The following is a 24,462-nucleotide window of genomic DNA, read 5'->3' on the forward strand; positions in this document are numbered from 1 at the left end:
CGGCGAAGGGGCGGGGGGGGGGGGGGCTGCCTCGTTGTATCCCAGCATGCAACGCGCCCGCATAGCCCCGCCCATTTCCCCCCGCCAACCCCGCCCCACTTCCGCTTCCGGTTCCGCTACCGGAGAGCCCGGAGCTGCCGCTATGGTGAGGGAGCGCCTCGTGCCCCGCCCAGTTCCCCCCAGACACCCCCTCAGTTCCCCTCAGTTCCCCTCCCAGTCCATCCCAGTGCCTCCCAGTTCACCCCAGTGCTCCTCGGGTTCCCCCCCAGTCCCTCTCAGTGCTCTTCAGTTCGTCCCAGTTCCCCCACCAGTACATCCCAGTTCCCACCAGTACATCCCAGTTCCCCCTCAGTTCATCCCAGTGCCCCCCTATTCCCCCCAGTCCATCCCAGTGCCTCCCAGTTCACCCCAGTGCTCCTCGGGTTCCCCCCCAGTCCCTCTCAGTGCCCTTCAGTTCGTCCCAGTTCCCCCACCAGTACATCCCAGTTCCCACCAGTACATCCCAGTTCCCCCTCAATCCATCCCAGTGCTGCCCTATTCCCCCCAGTCCATCCCAGTGCCTCCCAGTTCACCCCAGTGCTCCTCGGGTTCCCCCCCAGTCCCTCTCAGTGCCCTTCAGTTCGTCCCAGTTCCCCCACCAGTACATCCCAGTTCCCCCCAGTGCTCCCCCAATTCCACCGCAGTGCCTCTCAGCTCCCTCCCAGTGCCTCCCAGTTCATCCCAGTCCTCCCCAGTTCCCCCCCAGCCCCTCTCAGTACCCTCCTGTTCCCCCTCAGTGCATTCCAGTTCCTCCCAGTTGCCCCCCAGTGCCCCCAATTCCCCCTCAGTCCATCGCAATGCTTCCCAGTTCCCCCCCAGTCCCTACCAGTATCCCTGTGTCCCCTCCAATCCCCTCCCAGTACCCTCCCAGTCTGTCCCAGTGCGCCCCAGTCCCCCCAATCCTCTCTAGTCTCTCTTCAGTCCCTTCCCAGTGCCTCCCAATTCCTCCCAGTACCTCCCAGTGCCCCTCTGACCCCCCGAATCCCCCCCCCAGTCTCTCCCAGTCCCCTCCCAGTCTGTCCCAGTGCCCCTATGTCTCCTTTAGTCCTCCCTACTTCCCAGCCAATCCCTTCCCAGTGCCTCCCAGTGCCGCTCTGTCCCCCCCAGCCCCCTCCCAGTGCCCCCCAGTACCTCCCAGTAACCCCCAGTCCCATCCAGCACGGACGGCTGAAGGTGCGCTCGCCGGACGCCGCTCGCCGCCGGCAGCGAGAGGAGAAGCTTCGGCTTTACCGGTCGGCCATGACCACCTTGCTGGGCAAGGTACCCCATACTGGGAGGGACTGGGAAGGGGAATGGGGGCACTGGGAGTGACTGAGGGACACACAAGGATACTGGGAAGCACTGGGAGGTACTGAGAAGGAGTTGAAGGCAAGGTAGGCAGGATTGGGCGGACATAGTGGCACTGTGAAGGGACTGGGGGGGAACTGGGAGCAACTGGGAAGGGAAATAGGGGCACTGGGAGGGGACTGGGGCACACTGGGAGCAACTGGGAGGGGGCTAGAGGGGGACTGGGGAAGACTGGGAGGGGAAATGGGGGCACTGGGAGTGACTGGGAGGGGGTAGAGGGGGACTGGGGGACGCTGGGAGGGGAAACGAGGGTCACTGAGAGACTGGGAGGGGACTGGGCGGCACTGGGAGAGACTGAAATGGAGCTGGGGGGCACTGGGAGGGGGACTGGGGATGCTGGGCGGTACTGGGAAGTACTGGAAGGTGTTTTTTGGGGCGATGAGGGTTACTGGTTTGAACTGGGAGAGGGATTTTGGGGTGAGGAGGGTTACTGGTTTGAACCAGGAGAGGGTTTTCGGGGGCGAGAAGGGTTACTGGTTTGAACTGGGAGGGGCTTTTTTGGGGTGAGGAGGGTTACTGGTTTGAACTGGGAGGGGCTTTTTGGGGTGAGGAGGGTTACTGGTTTGAACTGGGAGCTCTTTAACCCCTTGTTGCCCACCCCTTGGCCTTTAACCCTTTGTTAGCCGGGATGGCACGAGGCGCTACCAATCAAGGTGGCGCAAGGAGTGTTACTGGTTTGAACTGGGAGGGGTCGGGGGGGGGGTGAGGAGGGTTACTGGTTTGAACTGGGAGGGGGTTCCCCCTGCCCGTTAACCCCTTTGTTGCCCGCAGGAGGCGCCGCCGGACGAGGTGCTGGCGCTGACGGGCGCCGTGCTGGCGGCAAACCCCGACGTGGGGACGTGCTGGAACCTGCGCCGGAGAGCCCTGCCCGCCCAGTCTGAGGACTGGTGAGACTGGGAAGGGGGACTGGGGGCACTGGGAAGGGGACAGGGGCACTGGGAGGGACTGAGAGGGGGAATGGGGGCACTGGGAGTGGGAATGGGGGCACTGGGAGTGGGAATAGGGGCACTGGGAGCGACTGGGAGGGAGAATTGGGGTACTGGGAGGAACTGGGAGGGGAAATGGGGGCACTGGTGGGGAGTGGGGTGGTCTGTACTAATTTATACTGGCCTAAATTGGTCTGTACTGGGCAGAAAAGGGGAGGCACTGTTCTTTACTCGGCCACGTTGACGTATACTGATTTGTTTTGCTGTTTGTTGGTCTGTACTGGTTTGTAACTGGTTTATACTGGTTGGCAGGGTGCAGTCGGAGCTGGCGTTCGCCGGGACGTGCCTGGCGGTGAACCCCAAGTCGTACGGCGCCTGGCATCACCGTGCCTGGGTCCTGGCACGGGCTCCCCCCCCGTCCCCGATCCCCGGCGAGCGACGGCTCTGCGAGCGCCTACTGGGAGCCGACCCGCGCAACTGTGAGCACTGGGAGGCACTGGGAGGCACTGGGAGGGGCCGGGGATCACTATGTGGCAGGGGGAGGTCTATGGGGTGGGTAATGGCTCACTATGTGGCAAAAGGGGGTCTATGGGGTGGGTAATGGCTCACTATGTGGCAAAGGGGGGCCTATGGGGTTGGTAATGGCTCACTATGTGGCAAAGGGGGGTCTGTGGGGTGGGTAATGGCTCACTATGTGGCAGGGGGAGGTCTATGGGGTGGGTAATGGCTCACTATGTGGCAAAAGGGGGTCTATGGGGTGGGTAATGGCTCACTATGTGGCAAAGGGGGGCCTGTGGGGTTGGTAATGGCTCACTATGTGGCAAAGGGGGGTCTGTGGGGTGGGTAATGGCTCACTATGTGGCAAAGGGAGGTCTGTGGAGTGGGTGATGGTTCGCTGTGTGGTAATGGGGAATGGGAGTGCTGGGAGGGACTGGGAGAGACTGGGAGGGACTGGGAGGTGGAATGGAGGCACTGGGGTGTGCTGGGAGGGGGACTGGGGGCTGGTTTGTACCGCAAGTGGCCTTTTTTGGTTCTGAAGGTTACTGGTTTGTACTGGGAGTGGGGTTTAGAGATGAGAAGTTTTACTGGTTTTATTGGGGGGCGTTACTGGTTTGTAACTGCTGGTTACTGGTGTCCCCAGTCCATGCCTGGGAGCACCGGCGAGCACTGGCGGGCGCTGAGGACGCTGAAGCCGAACTGGCGTTTGCCGCTGAGCTCCTCGCCCGCGACTTCTCCAACTTCTCTGCCTGGCACCACCGCGGGCGCTTACTGGGCAAACTGGAAACGGGCCGCTTGCGGCACGGTGAGCACTGGGAGGGACTGGGAAGGGTATGGGGGGCACTGGGAAGGGTATGAGGGGCACTGGGAGGGACTGAGAGGGGGAATGGGAGCACTGGGAAGGGTGTGGGGGGCACTGGGAGGGACTGGAGGGGAACTGGGATGGACTGGAGGAGCTGGGAGGGAGAATACAGGGACTGGGAGGGAACTGGGAGACATCTTTGCCCCGGTGCCCCCTCCTTTCCTGCCCCCCAGGTGCCTCGGTGCCCCCTGCAATCACTTCCCCGCACCCCTGCACTTCAGTTCCGCCCCATTTTGGTTCCCCTCTCTCTTTCTGCCCCCCCAAAACCCCCCTGGGTCTCCCCGAAAACCGCCGGGTCCCCCCGCCACCCCGACTCCCCCTTTTGCGCCCCCCCTTAGAGCTGGAGCTGGTGCAGAACGCAGTCTTCACCGACCCCAACGACCAAAGCGCTTGGGTTTACCTGCGCTGCATCCTCTCTCGGGGTACGGCTGCCCCCCCAAACCCCCCTGGGTCCCCCCCAAACCCCTTTGGATGCCTCCCAACCCCTTTATATCCCCCCCAAATCCCCCCAAACCCCTCCAGATGCCCCCCAAACCTCTCCAGATGCCCCCAAGCCCCTCTGGATGCCCACCAAACCCCTCTGGATCCCCCCAACCGCCCCTAGATCCACCCCAAGCCCCTCTGGGTCCCCCCTAAACCCCTCTGGATGCCCCCCAAACCCCTCTGGATCCCCCCAACCGCCCCTAGGTCCCCCCCAAACCCCTCTGGGTCCCCCCCAAGCCCCTCTGGATGCCCCCCAAACCCCTCTGGATCCCCCCAACCACCCCTAGATCCCCCCCAAGCCCCTCTGGGTCCCCCCCAAGCCCCTCTGGATGCCCCCCAAACCTCTCCAGATGCCCCCAAGCCCCTCTGGATGCCCCCCAAACCCCTCTGGATCCCCCCAACCGCCCTTAGATCCTCCCCAAACCCCTCTGGGTGCCTCCCAAACCCCTCTGGATCTCCCTCAAACCCCTCTGGGTCTCCCCCCAAGCCTCTCTGGCTGCTTCCCAACAGCTTCTCCTCCACCGAGGATCCTTTGCCTTTACGTCAACCGTGAGGATGCGACCTTGGCAGCCGTCTTCTCCCGCCCAGTCCTGGTGAGCCCGGATCTCCATCCACGTGTGTGTGTGTCCCCCAAAAAGCCTTCTGTCCCTGTCTCCCCCCCACCCCAGGCCAAAGCCCTGGGGGTCCCCCTGACCCCACGCTTCCCACAGGTGGGATCGGGACAGTCGGCGCTGTCGGTGACACTGAACGGCTCCACCGTGGAGGGGACGACGTGGCGCTCTGGGGAGGGGTGGCCTCGCCCCGGCCTCACCTGGGTACCTGGAGGGGACGGGGCTTGGGGACAAGGGACAGAGCCTGTGGGGTGCGGAATGGCTCACTGTGTGGCAAAGGGGGGCCTATGGGGTGGACAATGGCTCACTATGTGGCAATGGGGGGGTCTATGGAGTGGTTATTGGCTCACTATGTGGCAATGGAGGGCCTATGGGGTTGGTAATGGCTCACTATGTGGCAAGGCAGCGGTCGATGGGGTGGGTGAATGGCTCGCTATGTGGCAGAGGGAGCTGTGAGACAGGAGGTTGGGGTGTCTCCATTCTGGAACGTTCCTTAATGAATCCTACAGCTCTGGGACCTCCCTCCGGACCCTTCTCCGCCCTCCAGCCTCCACATCCGTGTCACCTGGGAACCCGGCCCTGCCCACCATGAGGTGACGCTGCAAGCAGGTAAGAAGCCACGCCCCCTTTTACACAAACCACGCCCCTTTTACACAAGCCACACCTCTTTTTAACCCTATCCTGCCTTAACCCCACGCGTATCTTCCCAGATGAGGACGAGGCCTGGTGGCAGGAGTCAATCGTGTTGCGGGAGCTCTTCTGGTAAGCCCCTCCCCTCCTCGTTAAGTTTGGCTGTTGCAATTAAGCCACGCTATGTTAATCAGAGTGAGGTTCCGCCTCTTCTTTCAATACCCCAGTAGGCGCTCTGCCAAATAGTGAGCTATTGCCCAGCCCATAGGGCCCTCTTTGCCACATAGTGAGCCATTATCTCATCCCTTGGACCCCCCTTTGCCACATAGTGAGCCATTATCCCGCCCCATAGGGCCTCTTTGCCACATAGTGAGCCATTATCCCGCCCCATAGGGCCTCCTTTGCCACATAGTGAGCCATTATCCCGCCCCATAGGGCCCCCTTTGCCACATAGTGAGCCATTATCTCATCCCTTGGACTCCCCTTTGCCACATAGTGAGCCATTATCCCGCCCCATAAGGCCTCTTTGCCACATAGTGAGCCATTATCCCGCCCCATAGGGCCCCCTTTGCCACATAGTGAGCCATTATCCCGCCCCATAGGGCCCCCTTTGCCACATAGTGAGCCATTATCTCATCCCACTGCCAAATAGTGATCCATTGCTCACCCCTTAGGCCCGAGGTTGGTGTGACCGACCCAGAGGTCCTGGAGGAGCTGGTGGGGACGTGCCGGGAGCTGCTGGATCTGGAGCCGCAGAGCCGAGGTTGGGGCACATCCCCCCCCCAAATCCAGGATCCCCCTGGACCCCCAGATCCTAGGATCCCCCCGACAGATTCCTCCTGGATCTGTTTTGGGCTCCCAGGCTGCCTTCTGACCCTGGTGCTGCTCCTCTCCGTGCTGGATCCGCTGGCGCATGAGGACGAGATCCGGCGCTGCCTGCGAGCGCTGCAGGTGAGGATGGCACTGGGAGGGACTGGGGCAACTGGGAGAGGACGCGGAGGGGTACTGGGAGGGGTGGGAGGCTGGGGAGTGCGGAACTGAGGTTACTGGGAGAGCTGGGAGGGGTGGGAGGTCGGGAAGGGGGCAACCTGAGGTTACTGGGAGGGGGGTTACTGGTCAAACTGGTTGTGTCTAACTGGCCGTGGGCCTCCCCCAGGAGGCGGACCCGCTGCGGGGCGGCTTTGTGGCTGACGTGGCCTCGCGGGCCGAGGTGGCCCTGGGGCTGCTCCGGGCTGAGACCCAGCAGGGCAGACTCTGCCTCCAAAGGAAGGTGTGTGGGGCTGGAGGTGGGAGGGCCTTAAGGGTTTGATCTCTTTGCCACATAGTGAGCCATTCCCAACCCTCATAGGCTCCCTTTGCCACATAGTGAGCCATTACCCCACCCCATAGCCTCCCATTGCCACATAGTGAGCCATTACCCCACCCCATAGCCTCCCATTGCCACATAGTGAGCCATTACCAACCCCATAGGCTCCCTTTGCCACATAGTGAGCCATTACCAACCCCATAGACCCCCACTGCCACATAGTGAGCCATTACCCACCCCATAGGCTCCCATTGCCACATAGTGAGCCATTGCCCACCCCATAGGCTCCCTTTGCCACATAGTGAGCCATTGCCCACCCCATAGACCCCCATTGCCACATAGTGAGCCATTGCCCACCCCATAGACCCCCATTGCCACATAGTGAGCCATTGCCCACCCCATAGACCCCCATTGCCACATAGTGAGCCATTACCCACCCCATAGGCTCCCTTTGCCACATAGTGAGCCATTGCCCAGCCCACAGACTTTCCCTTTGTCACATAGTGAGCCATTACCAACCCCCTAGGCTCCCATTGCCACATAGTGAGCCATTGCCCACCCCATAGACCCCCATTGCCACCTCCTTGCCCTTTAACCCTTTCCTTGCCCTTCTTCCCCCTCCAGGCTCTGTCGGTGCTGGCACTGCCGGAGCGTTTGGCGCTGGTGACGGAGCTGGACGTGAGCGGGAACCGCCTGAGGGCTCTGCCCCCTAACTTGGGGGCCATGCGGCGCCTCAAGGTGTGGGGCTGGAGGGGCCACGGAGGTTTTGGGGGAGATCAGAGTGGGTTTGGGGGGGGATGAGAGGGGGTTTGGGGGGGATTAGAGGGGGTTTGGGGAGGGAATAGGAGCATTTGGGGTGAGATTATAGGGGTTTGGGGGGGGAATAGAGGGGTTTGGGGGGGAATAAGAGCATTGAGTGGGGCAGAAGGTTTTGGGGTGGTCTCCAGGGGTTTTTTTTGGAGGTCCCCCACTCCTCGCTTTGTGTCCCGTTCCTTCCCCCTCCTCCAGGTGCTGGATGCGTCACACAATGCCATCACCTCGCTGCGAGGGTTCCCCCCACTGCCCTGCCTGGAGGAGCTGAACCTGGAAGGGAACCGTATCCGGGGGGCAACTGGGGGCACTGGGAGGGACTGGGAGGGGGGACTGGGGAGGCTGGGAAGGGGAATGGGGTGCTGGGAGGGATTGGGAGGGGCATTGGGGGGGCTGGGAGGGACTGGGAGGGGGATCGGGGGGGCTGGGAGGGACTGGGAGGGGTATTGAGGGTGCTGGGAGGGACTGGGAGGGTGGACTGGGGGCGCTGGGAAGGGGAATGGGGTGCTGGGAGGGATTGGGAGGGGGATTCGGGGGGCTGGGAGGGGGACTGGGCGGGTTATTGAGGGTGCTGGGAGGGACTGGGGGGGCTGGGAGGGGGACTGGGGGCACCGGGAGGGGGACTGGAGGTACTGGGAGGGGGACTGGGGGCACTGGGAGGTACTGGGAAGGGGACTGGAGGTACTGGGAGGGGGACTGGGGTCACTGGGAGGTACTGGGAGGGGGACTGGAGGTACTGGGAGGTCCGTGGCTCCTCAGGATGTGGCTTCCTTGACCCCTCCCCTGGTAGCCATCACCCTCCCCTCGCTAGCCCCGCTGGCCGCCTGCCCGCGCCTCACCCGCCTCCGCCTGGACGCCACCGCCATGGCCGCCCACCCCCAGGTCACCTCCAGCCTCGCCCACATCCTCCCGGGCGTCACCATTGCCTGATTGGAATATTGGGGGGAAGGGGCGGGGGGGGGGGGGGGCACTTGGACCCTTATTTATCTCCTTTTGGCCACGCCCCTTTACCCCTATTGCCTGTGTTGGCCCCACCCCCTTTCCCCCACAGCTCCATTCATCGTCTTGGCCACGCCCCCTTTCTCTTGGCCATGCCCCCTTACGGCTAGCCCATACCTGGCTTTTGGCCACGCCCCCTTTCCTATTGAGCCCCTTTACAGCGCTGGCCACGCCCCTTCCCCATGGGTTAACTTTATCTCTTGGCCACGCCCCCTTTTCTTGACCACGCCCCCTCGGCGGTCAATAAAGGGTTTGAATGAGGCAGAGATGTATGAATGGGAGGGACTGGGAGGGGGCAATGAGGGAAGGGGGGGACTGGGAGGGGGAATGGGGGGACTGGGAGGAACTGGGAGGGGTTGGGAGGGGAAATGGGGGCACTGGGAGAGAAGTGGGAGGACTGGGAGGCACTGGGTGGGGGAATGGGGGCAATGGGAGGAACTGGGGGGGGCCTGAGAGGGGGAATGGGGGCACTGGGAGGGACTGGGAGAGAAGTGAGAGGACTGGGAGGCACTGGGAGGGACTGGGAAGTGAGTGGGGGTTTGGATTTATGAATGGGGTTCGGGGGGGGCTGTGACGGGGGGGGGGGTGTTCCACCCCCACTTCATCAAACCGGTGCTCCCAGTCCCCTCCCAGTCCCTCCCAGTTGCCTCATCAGAGCCAAACCCCAAAGCGTCACCCGCTTGCGCCACAGCTGGGTGGGACCAGGAGGACCCGTTCTCCCTGCCCCACACCTCGCCCCACGGCAGCCTTGCCAAAAAGTGATCCATTGCCCCACCCCATAGGCGCCCATTGCCACATAGTGATCCATTACCCACCCCATAGACCCATTGCCACATAGTGAGCCATTACCAACCCCATAGGCTCCCTTTGCCACATAGTGAGCCATTACCAACCCCATAGACCCATTTGCCACATAGTGAGCCATTACCCACCCCATAGGCAGCCATTGCCACATAGTGAGCCATTGCCTCACCCCATAGACACCCATTGCCACATAGTGAGCCATTGCCCCCCCCCCTCCAAGTGTGGGGCAATAGGGGGCGTGGCCAGCGTTGACTCCGCCCCTTCATTGACCCCGCCCCCCTGGTTTCCCGGCACCAGTGAGTTGAGGGCATTGAGAGCACTGGGAGGTACTGGGAGCACTGGGAGAGGGCAATGGGGCAGCTGAAAGGGGGAACTGGGGTTACTGGGAGGGGGTTATTGGGCAAACTGGGAGCACTGGGAAGGTAAGGAGGGGGAAACTGGGGTTACTGGGCAAACTGGGAGCACTGGGAGAGTAAGGAGGGGGGAACTGGGGTTACTGGGAGCACTGGGAGGGGGTTACTGGGCAAACTGGAAGGAGTGGGAAGGTAAGGAGGGGGGAACTGAGGTTACTGGGAGCACTGGGAGGGGGTTACTGGGCAAACTGGAAAGAGTGGGAAGGTAAGGAGGGGGAACTGGGGTTACTGGGAGCACTGGGAGGGGTTACTGGGCAAACTGGAAGGAGTGGGAAGGTAAGGAGGGGGGAACTGGGGTTACTGGGAGCACTGGGAGGGGGTTACTGGGCAAACTGGGAGCAGTAGGAAGGTAAGGAGGGGGGAACTGGGGTTACTGGGAGCACTGGGAGGGGTTACTGGGCAAACTGGAAGGAGTGGGAAGGTAAGGAGGGGGGAACTGAGGTTACTGGGAGCACTGGGAGGGGGTTACTGGGCAAACTGGGAAGGAGTAGGAAGGTAAGGAGGGGGGAACTGGGGTTACTGGGAGCACTGGGAGGGGTTACTGGGAGGGCATAACTGGCGGTACTGGGAGCACTGGGAGGGGCCAACTGGGAACACTGTGGTTCCCGAGAGAACTGGGCAGGGGGTAACTGGAGTTACTGGGAGCACTGGGGGTACTGGGAGGGCTCCGGGGAGCGGTGGGAGCTCTGGCGGGGGGGGGGGAACTGGGCAGACTGGGGGAACTGGTCAGACTGGGAGCTGCTCGGGCAGGCCTGGGCGCCGCGGGCGCGTCACTGGGACGGACTGGGAGAGGCTACGGAGGCAGAATGGGAAGGACTGGGAGGGGACTGGGCCGGACTGGGAGCCTGGGAGGGGTTACTGGGCCATACTGGGGGGTTACTGGGCTATACTGGGAGGGACTGGGGGGGTTACTGGAGGAAGCAAGAGGAAGACTGGGCCATACTGGGAGCCTGGGAGGGGTTACTGGGCCATACTGGGAGCCTGGAAGGGGTTGCTGGGCTGTACTGGGAACCTGGGTGGGGTTACTGGGCTATACTGGGAGGGACTGGGTTGTACTGGGAGGCTGGGAGGGGTTACTGGGCCGTACTGGGGGTGCTGGGAGGGGTTACTGGGCCATACCGGGGGGTTACTTGGCTAGACTGGGAGGGACTGGGAGGTTACTGGGCTATACTGGGAGGGACTGGGGGGTTACTGGAAGAAGCAAGAGGAAGACTGGGCCATACTGGGAGGCTGGGAGGGGTTACTGGGCTGCACTGGGAGGCTGGGAGGGGTTACTGGGCTGTACTGGGAGTTACTGGGCTGTACTGGGGGGCTGGGAGGGGTTACTGGGCTATACTGGGAGGGACTGGGGGGGTTACTGGAGGAAGCAAGAGGAAGACTGGGCCATACTGGGAGCCTGGGAGGAGTTACTGGGCCGTACTGGGAGTTACTGGGCCACACTGGGAGGCTGGGAGGGGTTACTGGGCCATACTGGGAAGTACTGGGGGGGTTACTGGGCTATACTGGGAGCCTGGAAAGGGTTACTGGGCCATACTGGGAGGCTGGGAGGGGTTACTGGGCCGTACTGGGGGGCTGGGAGGGGTTACTGGACCTTACTGGGAAGGACTGGGGGGGTTACTGGGCCTTACTGGGAGGCTGGGAGGGGTTAGTGAGCCATACTGGGAGGGGTTACTGGTTTATGCTGGTTCCTACTGGTCTCCTGTCTCTCTTACTGGTCCATGCTGGTCTTTATGGGTCTGTACTGGTCTTTAACGAGCTCTGCTGCCCATACTGGTCTTACTGGTCATACTGGGAAGGGATAAATGAGCCCTTCTAGAAGGTCTTGGTGGGTTCATGGTGGTTCCTACTGGTTTTCTTTTCTTCTTACTGGTCTGTACTGGTGTCTATGGGTTCCTACTGGTCTTCAATGATGTCTACTGGTCCATACTGGTCTCTAACAATCTCTACTGGTCCATACTGGGAAGGCTGTGAAGGAACTAATGGGCCATTCCGACAGGTTTTGGTGGTTCCTACTGGTTCCTTCTCTCTCTTACTGGTCTATACTGGTGTCTAGGGGTCCATACTGGTCTTGAATGGTATCTACTGGTCCATACTGGTCTTTAGAACCCAGTATTGACGTAGAACGACCTCTACCAGTCCATACTGGTCATACTGGGAACGCTCTGAAGGCATCACCGCGCGGTTCCTGAAGGCCGTGGCGGCCCCGTACCGCTTCCTACCGCCTCCCAGCGCCCCGTACTGGTCCGTACTGGTACATACTGGTGTCCCTGGTCCCCGCAGGCCATGCCGGAGGCCGACCCACGCCTGGACGCGGGGCGCTGGGCGGGCGCGAGCCTCCGCCCGCGGACAGAGAGGTCCTCTCGCGCCCCACGACCGCCGCCACGCGGGTTCTGGCGCCGCCTCGGCGGCTGCTGCGGCTGCTGCCGACGTCGCAAGCGCGATTGGGACCCTCCGCCCGGAGAAATCCCGGGGAGACGCCCCCCACAGCCCCCCCGGCCCGGTCCGTACGGGGTTAAAGGGGGGATTTGGGGGGAAAAAGGGGGATTTGGGGGGAAAAGGGGGGATTTGGGGGGGAAAAAGGGGGGATTTGGGGGGGAAAAGGGGGGATTTGGGGGGGAAAAAGGGGGGATTTGGGGGGAAAAGGGGGGATTTGGGGGTTAAAGGGGGGATTTGGGGGGAAAAGGGGGGATTTGGGGGGAAAAAGGGGGGATTTGGGGGGGAAAAAGGGGGGATTTGGGGGGGAAAAGGGAGGATTTGGGGGGAAAAAAGGGGGATTTGGGGGGGAAAGGGTGGATTTGGGGGGGAAAAGGGGGGATTTGGGGGGGAAAAGGGGGGATTTGGGGGGGAAAAGGGGGGATTTGGGGGGAAAAAGGGGGATTTGGGGGGAAAAAAGGGGGGATTTGGGGGGGAAAAGGGGGGATTTGGGGGGAAAAAGGGGGATTTGGGGTGAAAAATCTTCTCCTTCTGAGTCCAAATCTTCTCCTTTTGGGTTCAAACCTTCTCCTTTTGGGTCCAAACCTTCTCCTTTTGGGTCCAAACCTTCTTCTTTTGGGTCCAAACCTTCTCCGTTTGGGTCCAAACCTTCTCCTTTTGGTCCAAACCTTCTCCTTTTGGGTCCAAACCTTCTCCTTTTGGGTTCAAACCTTCTCCTTTTGGGTCCAAACCTTCTCCTTTTGGGTTCAAACCTTCTCCTTTTGGGTTCAAACCTTCTCTTTTTGGGTCCAAACCTTCTCCGTTTGGGTACAGACCTTCTCCTTTTGGTCCAAACCTTCTCCTTTTGGGTCCAAACCTTCTCCTTTTGGGTCCAAACCTTCTCCTTTTGGGTCCAAACCACCTCATTTTGGGGTCCTTTCAAGCCAAGGTTGGCCTTTGGGTTGAATTCAGGAGGATTTGGCTCATTCCGGGTGGGATAAAGGCCTTCTTCTCCTCCTCGCAGGTCTCCTGGTGCCTCGGGGCTTGGTGGTGGCCTCGAGGTCGGACCGCGACGCTCACCACACGGCAGAATTCGACGCCTCTCGCCCCGTCCTGCGCCGCGGACAACGCTTCGGGCTCCGCGTCCTCCTCCCTCGGCCCTTCGACCCCGACGACGACGAGCTCTGTGTCGAGCTCACCCTCGGTGAGGCGCTAATTAGCGCTAATTAGCAGGCGGGGAGCTAATTAGGGGCCGGGTCGGGGGTGGGGGGGAAGAATCGGGGCTGGAGGGCATTGATTAGGGTTGGAGGCGCTAATTGGGAGCTGGGGGACCACTAATTAGGGGCTGGAGGGGTGAAAATCGGGGCTGGAGGGCATTAATTAAGGTTGGAGATGCTAATTAGGGGCTGGGGGCACTAATTAGGGCCTGGGGGCTATGATTTCAATGGGGACGATGACATCAATGCGTTCAATGACGTCAACGGTGATGATCTCAATGGGTTCCATGACCTTAATGGCTTCAATGGGTCCCATGAGGTCAATAGGTCCCATGAGGTCAATAGGTCCTATGAGGTCAATGGGTTCCATGACCTCAATGGGTTCCATGAGGCCAATGGGTTCCATGACCTCAATGGGTTCCATGAGGCCAATGGGTTCCATGATCTCAGTGGGTCCCATGTCCTCAGTGGGTTCCATGATCTCAATGGGTTCCATGATCTCAATGGGTCCCATGATCTCAATGGGTTCCATGACCTCAAGGGGTCCCATGATCTCCACGGGTCCCATGACCTCAAGGGGTTCCATGATGTCCACGGGTTCCATGATCTCAGTGGGTTCCATGACCTCAATGGGTTCCATGATCTCAATGGGTTCCATGATCTCAATGGGTCCCATGATCTCAATGGGTTCCATGATCTCAATGGGTCCCATGATCTCAATGGGTTCCATGACCTCAAGGGGTCCCATGATCTCCACGGGTCCCATGACCTCAATGGGTTCCATGACCTCAATGGGTTCCATGACCTCAATGGGTTCCATGATCTCAATGGGTTCCATGACCTCAGTGGGTTCCATGACCTCAATGGGTTCCATGATCTCAATGGGTTCCATGACCTCAGTGGGTTCCATGATCTCAATGGGTCCCATGACCTCAATGGGTCCCATGACCTCAATGGGTTCCATGATCTCAATGGGTCCCATGACCTCAATGGGTCCCATGACCTCAATGGGTCCCATGACCTCAGTGGGTTCCATGACCTCAATGGGTTCCATGATCTCAATGGGTTCCATGACCTCAATGGGTTCCATGATCTCAATGGGTCCCATGACCTCAATGGGTCCCATGACCTCAATGGGTCCCATGATCTCCACGGGTTCCATGATCTCAAGGGGTTCCATGACCTCAAGGGCTTCCATGACGACTGTAGTGCTTCAATGACGTCGATGGTGATGGTGACGTCAACCGTTTCGATGACGCCCATGCACTCGATGACCTCCGTGGTGGCCAGGCCGCCACGTGACCCACTCGATGACGTCACACGGAGGGGTCGGTGACCTCACAGCGTTGGCTGATGATGTCCCCACCACCCTTTCTCCAGGCCCCAACCCGCAGGTGGCCAAAGGCACCCACGTCCTCATCCCCTTGGGAGAGACCTCGGCCACCGGTTGGACGGCGGAACGCGAGGAAGGGGTGGAGCCTGAGGAAGGGGCGGGGCTTCCGGGTGGCCACGCCCTCAGCCTCGCTCTGGCCGCACCTCCTGACGCCCCCATCGGACGTTACCACCTCAGCCTCAAGAGCCGAACCCGCGCCGGATCCTTCGCCGCCCCCTTTGACGACGCCAACGATTTCTACCTCCTCTTCAACCCGTGGTGCCCCGGTGAGACACTTTGGGGCCAAAACACCTCCTTTTGGGGCCAAAACACCTCCTTTTGGGGTCAAACCCCAACGTTTTGGGGCCAAACCCTCACGTTATGGAGCCCAAACCTCACGATTTGGGCGATTTGGGTCAATTTATGTGGTTTTGGGGCTCCTCGGGGTGAGGTTCTGAAGGTTTGGGGTGAATTGAGGTCATTTTGGGTCTTCTCGGGGTGAATTGAGGTCGTTTGGGGGCTCCTCGGGGTGAGGTTCTGAAGGTTTGGGGTGAATTGAGGTCATTTTGGGTCTTCTCGGGGTGAATTGAGGTCATTTTGGGGCTCCTCGGGGTGAGGTTCTGAAGGTTTGGGGTGAATTGAGGTCATTTTGGGGCTCCTCGGGGTGAGGTTCTGAAGGTTTGGGGTGAATTGAGGTCATTTTGGGGCTTCTTGGGGTGAATTGAGGTTGTTTGGGGGCTCCTCGGGGTGAGGTTCTGAAGGTTTGGGGTGAATTGAGGTCATTTTGGGGCTTCTTGGGGTGAATTGAGGTCATTTTGGGGCTCCTCGGGGTGAATTGAGGTCATTTTGGGGCTTCTTGGGGTGAATTGAGGTCATTTTGGGGCTTCTCGGGGTGAATTGAGGTCATTTTGGGGCTCCTCGGGGTGAAGTTCTGAAGGTTTGGGGTGAATTGAGGTCATTTTGGGTCTTCTCAGGGTGAATTGAGGTCATTTTGGGGCTTCTCGGGGTGAATTGAGGTCATTTTGGGTCTTCTCGGGGTGAGGTTCTGAAGGTTTGGAGTGAATTGAGGTCTTTTTGGAGCTTCTTGGGGTGAATTGAGGTCATTTTGGGTCTTCTCGGGGTGAGGTTCTGAAGGTTTGGGGTGAATTGAGGTCATTTTGGGTCTTCTCGGGGTGAATTGAGGTCATTTTGGGTCTTCTCGGGGTGAGGTTCTGAAGGTTTGGGGTGAATTGAGGTCATTTTGGGTCTTCTCGGGGTGAATTGAGGTCATTTTGGGTCTTCTCAGGGTGAGATTCTGAAGGTTTTGGAGGTTCTCAAGATGAATTTTTGGGGTCCACCTCATTGTGTCCCCCTGCAGATGACCAGGTCTACATGGAGGAGACGAGTGACCTTAACGAGTATGTCCTTAACGAGAGTGGACGCATCTTCTACGGCACCGAGAACCAAATCTCCGAGCGCGCCTGGAACTACGGGCAGGTACCTCAAAACCCAGGAGCACCCCAAAAAAATGGGTGGATCGGGCCCGAAAAGGGTTGAATTGGCCCCAAACGTGGTGGGACCCCAAGAATTTGGGTGAGAAATGGGGAGGTTGGACCCCAAAATGTAGAGGTTTGGGGCCAAAAATGGGAGGTGGGACCCCAAATATGGGAGGTGGGACCCCAAAAATGGGAGGTGGGACCTTAAAAAGGGGTGATTGGACCAACAAATGGGAGGTAGGACCTCAAAATGGGAGGTTGGACCCCAAAATGTGGAGGTTGGACCCCGAAATGAGAGGGTTTGGGCCAAATATGGGAGGTGGGACCCCAAAAATGGGAGGTGGAACCCCAAAACTGGCTGAATTGATGCCAAAGACAAAGGAGATCCCCGAGTGCGTGGTGGTTCCCCAAAAGCATCAAGAGGAGAAACCCCCCAAAATGGTGGAGTTTGGTGGAATTTGGGGAGGTTTGGAGTGAAAAGTGGAGGTTTTGGGGTGAAAAGTTGAGTTTTGGGGGGGATCTTGGGGGTCCTCCCAGTTTGACCCGGGGGTGCTGGACGCCTGCCTCTACATCCTGGACCGCCGAGGGATGCCCCACAGCGCCCGAGGAGACCCCGTGATGGTGTCCCGCGTCATCTCCGCCATGGTGGGTTTTGGGGTGAACCGTTGGGTTTTGATGAGTTTTGGGGTGAAATGTTGGGGTTTTGGGGCGAACCGTTGGGTTTTGATGACTTTTAGGTGTGAAACGTTGGGTTTTTGGGGTGAAACGTTGGGTTTTGATGAGTTTGGGGCATGAAGTGTTGGGTTTTGGGGTGAAATGTTGGGTTTTGATGACTTTTAGGTGTGAAACGTTGGGTTTTTGGGGTGAAAGGTTGGATTTTGATGACTTTTAGGGGTGAAACATTGGGTTTTGGGGTGAAACGTTGGGGTTTGATGACTTTTAGGTGTGAAACATTGGGTTTTAGGAGTGAAAGGTTGGGTTTTGATGACTTTTAGGTGTAAAATGTTGGGGTTTAGGGGTGAAATGTTGGGTTTTGATGAGTTTTAAGTGTGAAACGTTGGATTTTGATGAGTTTGGGACATGAAATGTTGGGGTTTTGGGGTGAAATGTTGGGTTTTGACGACTTTTAGGTGTGAAATGTTGGATTTTGATGAGTTTGGGTTTGAAATGTTGGGTTTTGGGGTGAAAGGTTGGATTTTGATGACTTTTAGGTGTAAAATGTTGGGGTTTTAGGGGTGAAACCTTGGATTTTGATGACTTTTAGATGTGAAACGTTGGATTTTGATGAGTTTGGGACATGAACTCTTGGGTTTTGGGGTGAACCGTTGGGTTTTGATGACTTTTAGGTGTGAAACATTGGGTTTTAGGGGTGAAATGTTGGGTTTTGACGACTTTTGGGTGTGAAACGTTGGGTTTTGGGGGTCCACCAGAGCTCTGTTGGCTCCTGGTGGCCACCATTGGCTCCTGGTGGCCTCCATGATCTCCTGGTGGCCACCGTTGGCTCCTGGTGGCCCCGTCTGCCTTTTTGGGGTGAAACTCTGGGGTTTTGGGGGGGTCTCAGGTGAACTCCTTGGATGACAATGGGGTCCTGGTGGGCAACTGGACGGGCGAGTACGGCCAAGGCACCAACCCCTCGGCCTGGGCCGGTTCCGTCGACATCCTGCGCTCCTACCACGCCTCGGGCGCCCCCGTGCGCTACGGACAGTGCTGGGTCTTTGCCGGCGTCATGACTACTGGTTTGTACTGGTTTCTACTGGTTTGGACCGGTCCCAGCCCTGGTGTCCATTGAGGAGGGTCTCAGCACCTCCAGGAGCCGTTGGGAGGTCAATGGAGTCACCATTGAGGGTGGGAAGGTGGGTGGAAGAGGAGAGAGTCCATATTGGTTTATACTGGTTTCTTACTGGTCTGGACTGGTGTATACCGGCCTGGCTTAGTGACAAACTGGTTTAGACTGGGAAGGGGTCACTGGGAGGCAGCAAGGAGCCCCTCACGTTGAAAGGAGTCAACCCTGAAAGATAATGGCTTGCACTAATTCATACTGGTCTGGACTGGTTTATACTGGTCTCTACGAGTTTATACTGGATTAGGCTGGTTTATACTGGCCTGGACTGGTTTATACTGGCCTAGCCTAGTGACAGACTGGTTTGTACTGGGAAGGCGTCACTGGGAGGCAGAGGGGAGCCCTTCATGGAGAGTCAACTCTGAAAGACCAGGCTTTGATGATGGCTTGAACTGGTTTATACTGGTCTATACTGGTTTATACTGGTCTGTACTGGTTTACACTGGTTTATACTGGCCTGGGTTGTACTGGGAAGGGGTCCCCCGGGGGTCACTGGGAGGCAGAGAGGAGCCCCTCCCGGAGAGCTGAGTCAACCCTGAGAGAGAGAGAAAGACGCTTTGATAGTGACCTGTAGCGGTCCGTACTGGTTCTTACTGGTTCATACTGGTTTATACTGGTGCCCACAGTGCTGCGCTGCCTGGGCCTCCCCACCCGCACCGTCACCAACTACAACTCCGCGCACGACACCGACGTCTCCCTCACCACCGACATCTACTTCGACGAGAACATGCGGCCCCTGGAGCGCCTCAACACCGACTCCGTCTGGTACTGGTTTATACTGGTTTCTACTGGTCTGCTCGGCTGGTTTGGACTGGTTTATACTGGAGTTTCTGTCTGTCCCCACCCTGAAATAGGAACTTCCATGTCTGGAATGACTGTTGGATGAAGCGCCCGGACCTCCCCGATGGCTACGATGGGTGGCAGGTGGTGGACGCCACCCCCCAGGAGACCAGCAGCGGTACTGGTTTATACTGGTTTATACTGGGAGATGTTGGGAATGTTGAGGGAAGGGTGGTCGGAGAGGGAGGAGCCGCTGTGGGCACTCAGCGATGGTCCATGTGATGGTCTCACAATAGATCCTACTGGTCTGTACTGGTTCCTACTGGCCTGTACTGGTTGGTACTGGTTCCTACTGGCCTATACTGGCTTGTACTGGTTCCTACTGGTCTGTACTGGTCTATAATGGGAGGAGGGGGAGGTTGGTGGCCAAAGAAAGAGGGGAGAGACACCGTGGACACTCAGCGATGGTCCATGTGATGGTCTCACAATAGATCCTACTGGTCTGTACTGGTTCCTACTGGCCTGTACTGGTCTGTACTGGTTCCTACTGGTCTATACTGGTCCTGTAGGTCTGTTCTGCTGCGGCCCTTGCTCGGTGACGGCGGTGAAGAATGGCGAAGTCTTCCTCAAGTACGACACCCCCTTCGTCTTCGCCGAGGTGGGCACTAACGAGGGGGTGGAGGGGGCGTCGTTCTATGCAAATGAAGGGTGATTTATGCAAATAAGGGATTAATCGATGTTAATGAGGGGGGGCGTGGCCACAGGTGAACAGCGACAAGGTCTACTGGCAGCGGCAGCCCAGCGGGGCCTTCGCCGTGGTGCACGTGGAGGAAGGGGCCATCGGGCGCCGCATCAGCACTTTGGGCGCGGGGTCGGGCGCCCGTGTGGACGTCACCCACCAATACAAACACCCCGAGGGTACGACCCCACCCCACCACCCCCCGAACCGTGGGCACCACCCCTTGGCCTCTCAACCCCAACGTTGACCCATTGACCCCCAACGTTGACCCATTGACGCCCAACGTTGACTCATTGACCCCAATGTTGACCCATTGACCCCCAATGTTGACTCATTGACCCCCAATGTTGACTCATTGACGCCCAACGTTGACCCATTGACCCCCAACGTTGACCCATTGACCCCCAACGTTGACCCATTGACCCCAATGTTGACTCATTGACGCCCAACGTTGACCCATTGACCCCCAACGTTGATCCATCGACCCCAATGTTGACCCATCGACCCCAATGTTGACCCATTGGCCACAACGTTGACCCATTGGCTCCAATGTTGACCCATTGACGCCCAACGTTGACCCATTGGCCACAACGTTGACCCATTGACCCCCAACATTGACCCATGGGCCACAACGTTGATCCATCGACCACAACGTTGACCCATTGACCCCCAACATTGACCCATGGGCCACAACGTTGATCCATCGACCCCAACGTTGACCCATTGACCCCCAACGTTGACCCATTGACCCCAATGTTGACCCATTGACCCCCAACGTTGACCCATTGACCCCAATGTTGACTCATTGACCCCAGTGTTGACCCATTGACCCCCAATGTTGACCCATCGGCCCCAACGTTGACCCATGAACTGCAGCCCTTGATCCATCAACCCCAGCCTTGACCCCTGGACCTTGGCCGTGGACACCAACCCTTGACTGTGGACCCCAAGACATGGACACCAGCCCTGACCCATCGACCTCAACCCTTGACCCGTTGGCCTCAACCCATTGAGCCATTGACCTCAACCTTTGACCCATTGACCTCAACTCTTGGTTCTCAAGACCCATTGACCCCAACCCTTGGCCCATTGACCCCATCCCATTGACCCGTTGACCTCAAGCCTTGGCCCTCAAGACCCATTGACCCCAACCCTTGGCCCATTGACCCCATCCCATTGACCCGTTGACCTCAAGCCTTGGCCCTAAAGACCCATTGACCCCAATCCTTGGCCCATTGACCCCTTATTGCCCCCAGGCTCGGAGGAGGAACGTCGCGCCGTCTCCACCGCCACATCCCACGGCTCCCGGCCCCGCAACCGGGGGTCACCATCCACGGGAGAGGTATCGGTGACGCTGGGGACGGGTCCTACGGTGGCCGGCGCTGAGTTGGAGCTGCGGGTGGTGGCCAAGAACGAGGGCTTGGAGCCACGGACTCTTCTCCTCCGCCTCTCGCTCTGCGCCGTCCGCTACACCGGCGTCGCTGGTGCCGCCTTCCGCCAGGAGCAACACCGCCGCGTGGTGCCACCAGGGCAAGGTGAGGCCCAGGACCTCCACAACCCCACCCCGAGATGTTTGCTTCCACCTCATTCCTCCTCTCGCCGAGGGATTCGTGGCCACCAGGTTGCCCAGAGGTGGAGATTGGTGGCCAAGAGCCATGGATCCGGTCGAGATATCCGGATCCCACCCCAGATCTGGGAGGTCCTGAGGTCCACGGAACCCCCTCCAGATGTGGGGACCCCTTCCCAGAACCCCCATTGCTCTCACGTTCTTCCCTTTGCCGAGGGATTGGTGGCCACCAGGGTTCTCCAGGTGGACATTAGTGGCCAAGAACCGTGGGATCCCGTCAAGATCCTGGGATCCGGGTGTCCCTGATGCCACTGTGTCTTCTCCAGAGGAGACAGTGACCATGGCGGTGCCGTACTCTGAGTACGGCCCCCACGTGGGCGACCAGGACGCCCTGAAGCTGACGGCTGCCGGCGCTGTGGAGGAGACGGGACAAGTGGTGGCCAAGGAGTTGCGGGTCCGACTGCACTCGCCTGAGCTCACCCTGACGGTGAGGGACCTCCTGGGGATCTCCGTGTCCTCCAAGATGGGGCTGTGTTCATCAAGGATGGGTCTTGGGTTCTCCGGAGCACTTGGAGATGGGTCTGCGGTCCTCAAAGATAGGTCTGGGTTCCTTCAGGACCACCGGGAGACCCTTGGATCCTCCAAGACGGGTCTGGGAGCTTCCAGGATAGGACTTGAGTCCTCCAGGACACACTTGGATCTTTTAGGATTGGGGTCCTCCAGGACATTTGGATTCTCCAGGATGGAGCTGGGGTCATCGGGGATGGGGTTGACCTCTAGGATGGGACCTTGGTGGTCTGGGTTCCTCCGGGATGGATCTGGGACCTGCAGGAGCCTTGGGTTCCTCCGGAATGGGTCATCAAGAATGGGTTGAGGGTCCTCCAGGACCTCCAGAATGGGTCTGGGTTCTCCGGGACCCTTCGATTCTCCAGGATAGATCTGGGTTCTCCAGGACCCTTGAGTTCTCCAGGATAGACCTGGGCTCTCCAGGACCCTCCAGGTCCTCCAGGACATTTGGATCCTCTCGGGTGGGACTTGGTGTGGTCTGTGGGGATCTCCAGGTCAGGCCTGAGGGGAGGTCCCACCACAAGGGTCTCCTCTCGTGCAGCTGTTGGCAGCGGCCGTGGTGGGTCAGGAGACACCGGTGCAGGTGGTTTTCCAGAACCCTCTGCCGGACACGTTGAGCGGAGCCACTCTGCGCATGGAGGGCGCCGGCATCTCCTGCCCCAAACCCATCCAGATCGGGTGAGGACGTGGTGGGGGGCACCAGGGGTGGGGGTGGGACACACCGGTGACCCAGGAGGGCTTCCCATGACCCCTATGAACCTCCGTGACCCCCTTGGTCCTCTGTGACCCTTGATGGTCCTCCATGGTTCTCCATAATCCCATGGTCCTCCATGACCCCCGCTGACCCTCATGACTCCCATTGACCCCCCTGACTCCATATGACGTCACGTGACCCCCCTGGTGACCCTATATGACCCCTGCGGACCTCCATGACTCTTGATGTCCTCTGTGACCCTTGATGGTCCTCCATGGTCCTCTGTGATCCCATAGTCCTCCATGCCCCCCACTGACCCCCATGACTCCCATTGACCCCCCCCGACTCCATATGACGTCATGTGACCCCCCTGCTGACCCTATATGACCCCTGCGGACCTCCATGACTCTTGATGTTCTCTGTGACCCTTGATGGTCCTCCATGGTTCTCCATAATCCCATGGTCCTCCATGCCCCCCACTGACCCCCATGACTCCCATTGACCCCCCTGACTCCATATGACGTCACGTGACTCCCTGCTGACCGTATATGACCCCTGTGGACCTCTGTGATCCTTGATGGTCCTCCATGCCCCCCACTGACCCCCATTGACCCCCCTGACCCCATATGACGTCACGTGACCCCCGATGGCCCCTCGGTGACCCCCAGTGTCCCCCAGGCCGGTGGGACCGGGGCAGACGGTTCGGCTTCGTCAGCCGGTGGTTCCTCTCCGTCCCGGTCTCCGACGCTTGGCGGCCGCTCTGGAAAGTCCTCGACTGGCGACCCTTCACGGCGCCCTCCAACTGGACGTAGCGCCCGCTCCAACTGGGAGCACTGGGAACGACGGCGGCGCCACCTCCCGAGGCCGCAGGAGGGGGAGGCGCCGCGGGGCCACCAATGCCGGCAGCACCGGGGGGTGATGGGGGCAACTGGGGGGGACTGGGAGCACTGGGAGGGGGATTGGGGGGGACTGGGAAAGGTAATGGAGGCACTGGGAGCACTGGGAGGGGGACTGGAGGCACTGGGAGGAGCATTTGGGGCAGCTGGAAGGGACTGGGGGCACTGGGAGGAGGACTGGGGCACTGGGAGAGAGACTGGGGGCACTGGGAGGAGGACTGGGAGCACTGGGAGGAGGACTGGAGGCACTGGGAGGAGGACTGGAGGCACTGGGAGGAGGACTGGGGGCACTGGGAGGAGGACTGGGGGCACTGGGAGAGAGACTGGGGGCACTGGGAGGAGGACTGGGGGCACTGGGAGGAGGACTGGGGGCACTGGGAGGAGGACTGGGGGCACTGGGAGGAGAGACTGGGGGCACTGGGAGAGAGACTGGGAGCACTGGGAGGGTAACGGGGGGCAGCGTGATCACATTTGGGGGTCTACTGGGAGCACTGGGAGGGTGACTGGGAGCACTGGTTCACTCCCCCTCCCCCCCATTAATAAAAGCCATGCTGGGACCAGCGTCTCATGTTGTTACTGGGGGAACTGGGAGCACTGGGGGGGACAGTGGGCACCTCAAGAGCCCCCCCTGGGACCCCTTTAAGGCCTTCCAGGACCCCCCTAAAGCCCCTGGAGAACCGTTAACCCTTTAGAAGGGTCCTGAGGGTCTCCAGAGCTGTGCCAGAGGGGTCCTGGAGGTCCCAGATGGGTCCTGGAAGAACTTCAAGTTGTCCCATGGGGCTCTAGAGCCTCCCAGAATCCCCACGGGCACTGTAGAGAGCCCCAGGAGGCTCCCAGAATACCCTGGGGCAATGTAGAGAGCCCCAGGAGGCTCCCAGAATGCCCTGGGGCACTGTAGAGAGCCCCAGGAGGCTCCCAGAGTCCCCGGGAGCCCTGTAGAGCGCCCCAGGAGGCTCCCAGAATGCCCTGGGGCACTGTAGAGAGCCCCAGGAGGCTCCCAGAGTCCCCGGGAGCCCCGTAGAGAGCCCCAGGAGGCTCCCAGAGTCCCCCGGAGCCCTGTAGAAATCCCCAGGAGCCTCCCAGAATACCCTGGGGCATTGTAGAGAGCCCCAGGAGGCTCCCAGAGACCGCGGGAGCCCCGTAGAGAGCCCCAGGAGGCTCCCAGAGTCCCCGGG

General features: G+C 59.6%; 2 protein-coding genes across 3 annotated transcripts; both read left to right on the forward strand.

Annotated features, from left to right (window-relative positions):
* The first annotated feature begins 89 nt into the window (after nt 1-89).
* LOC128850166 (geranylgeranyl transferase type-2 subunit alpha-like) lies at nt 90-8,459 on the forward strand. Of its 2 annotated transcripts, XM_054053154.1 has the most exons (16): nt 90-145; nt 1,198-1,299; nt 2,158-2,273; nt 2,625-2,791; nt 3,454-3,615; nt 4,011-4,094; nt 4,666-4,748; nt 4,866-4,970; nt 5,276-5,375; nt 5,477-5,528; nt 6,071-6,159; nt 6,259-6,347; nt 6,553-6,666; nt 7,327-7,440; nt 7,711-7,798; nt 8,303-8,459. In XM_054053154.1, exons 1-16 carry the CDS (start codon nt 143-145, stop codon nt 8,440-8,442), a joined length of 1,608 nt encoding a protein of 535 aa, XP_053909129.1. In that variant the 5' UTR covers nt 90-142; the 3' UTR covers nt 8,443-8,459. The 2 variants fall into 2 exon arrangements, with proteins under 2 accessions (XP_053909129.1, XP_053909130.1); XM_054053155.1 differs by lacking the exon at nt 4,011-4,094.
* Nucleotides 8,460-11,446: 2,987 nt separating this feature from the next.
* On the forward strand, nt 11,447-23,313 carry LOC128850138 (protein-glutamine gamma-glutamyltransferase K-like). Its single transcript, XM_054053115.1, is given in 16 exon segments — nt 11,447-11,462; nt 12,009-12,073; nt 12,075-12,228; nt 13,165-13,344; nt 14,738-15,016; nt 16,087-16,205; nt 16,742-16,849; nt 17,766-17,940; nt 18,671-18,809; nt 18,899-19,002; nt 19,394-19,482; nt 19,589-19,742; nt 20,820-21,098; nt 21,457-21,617; nt 22,239-22,375; nt 23,070-23,313. Coding segments are annotated over 16 exon segments (2,400 nt in total). The 3' UTR covers nt 23,311-23,313.
* Nucleotides 23,314-24,462: the final 1,149 nt, after the last annotated feature.

This window comes from Cuculus canorus, chromosome 39 (genome assembly GCF_017976375.1).
Source record: "Cuculus canorus isolate bCucCan1 chromosome 39, bCucCan1.pri, whole genome shotgun sequence".
In the NCBI taxonomy this organism is placed as follows: domain Eukaryota; kingdom Metazoa; phylum Chordata; class Aves; order Cuculiformes; family Cuculidae; genus Cuculus; species Cuculus canorus.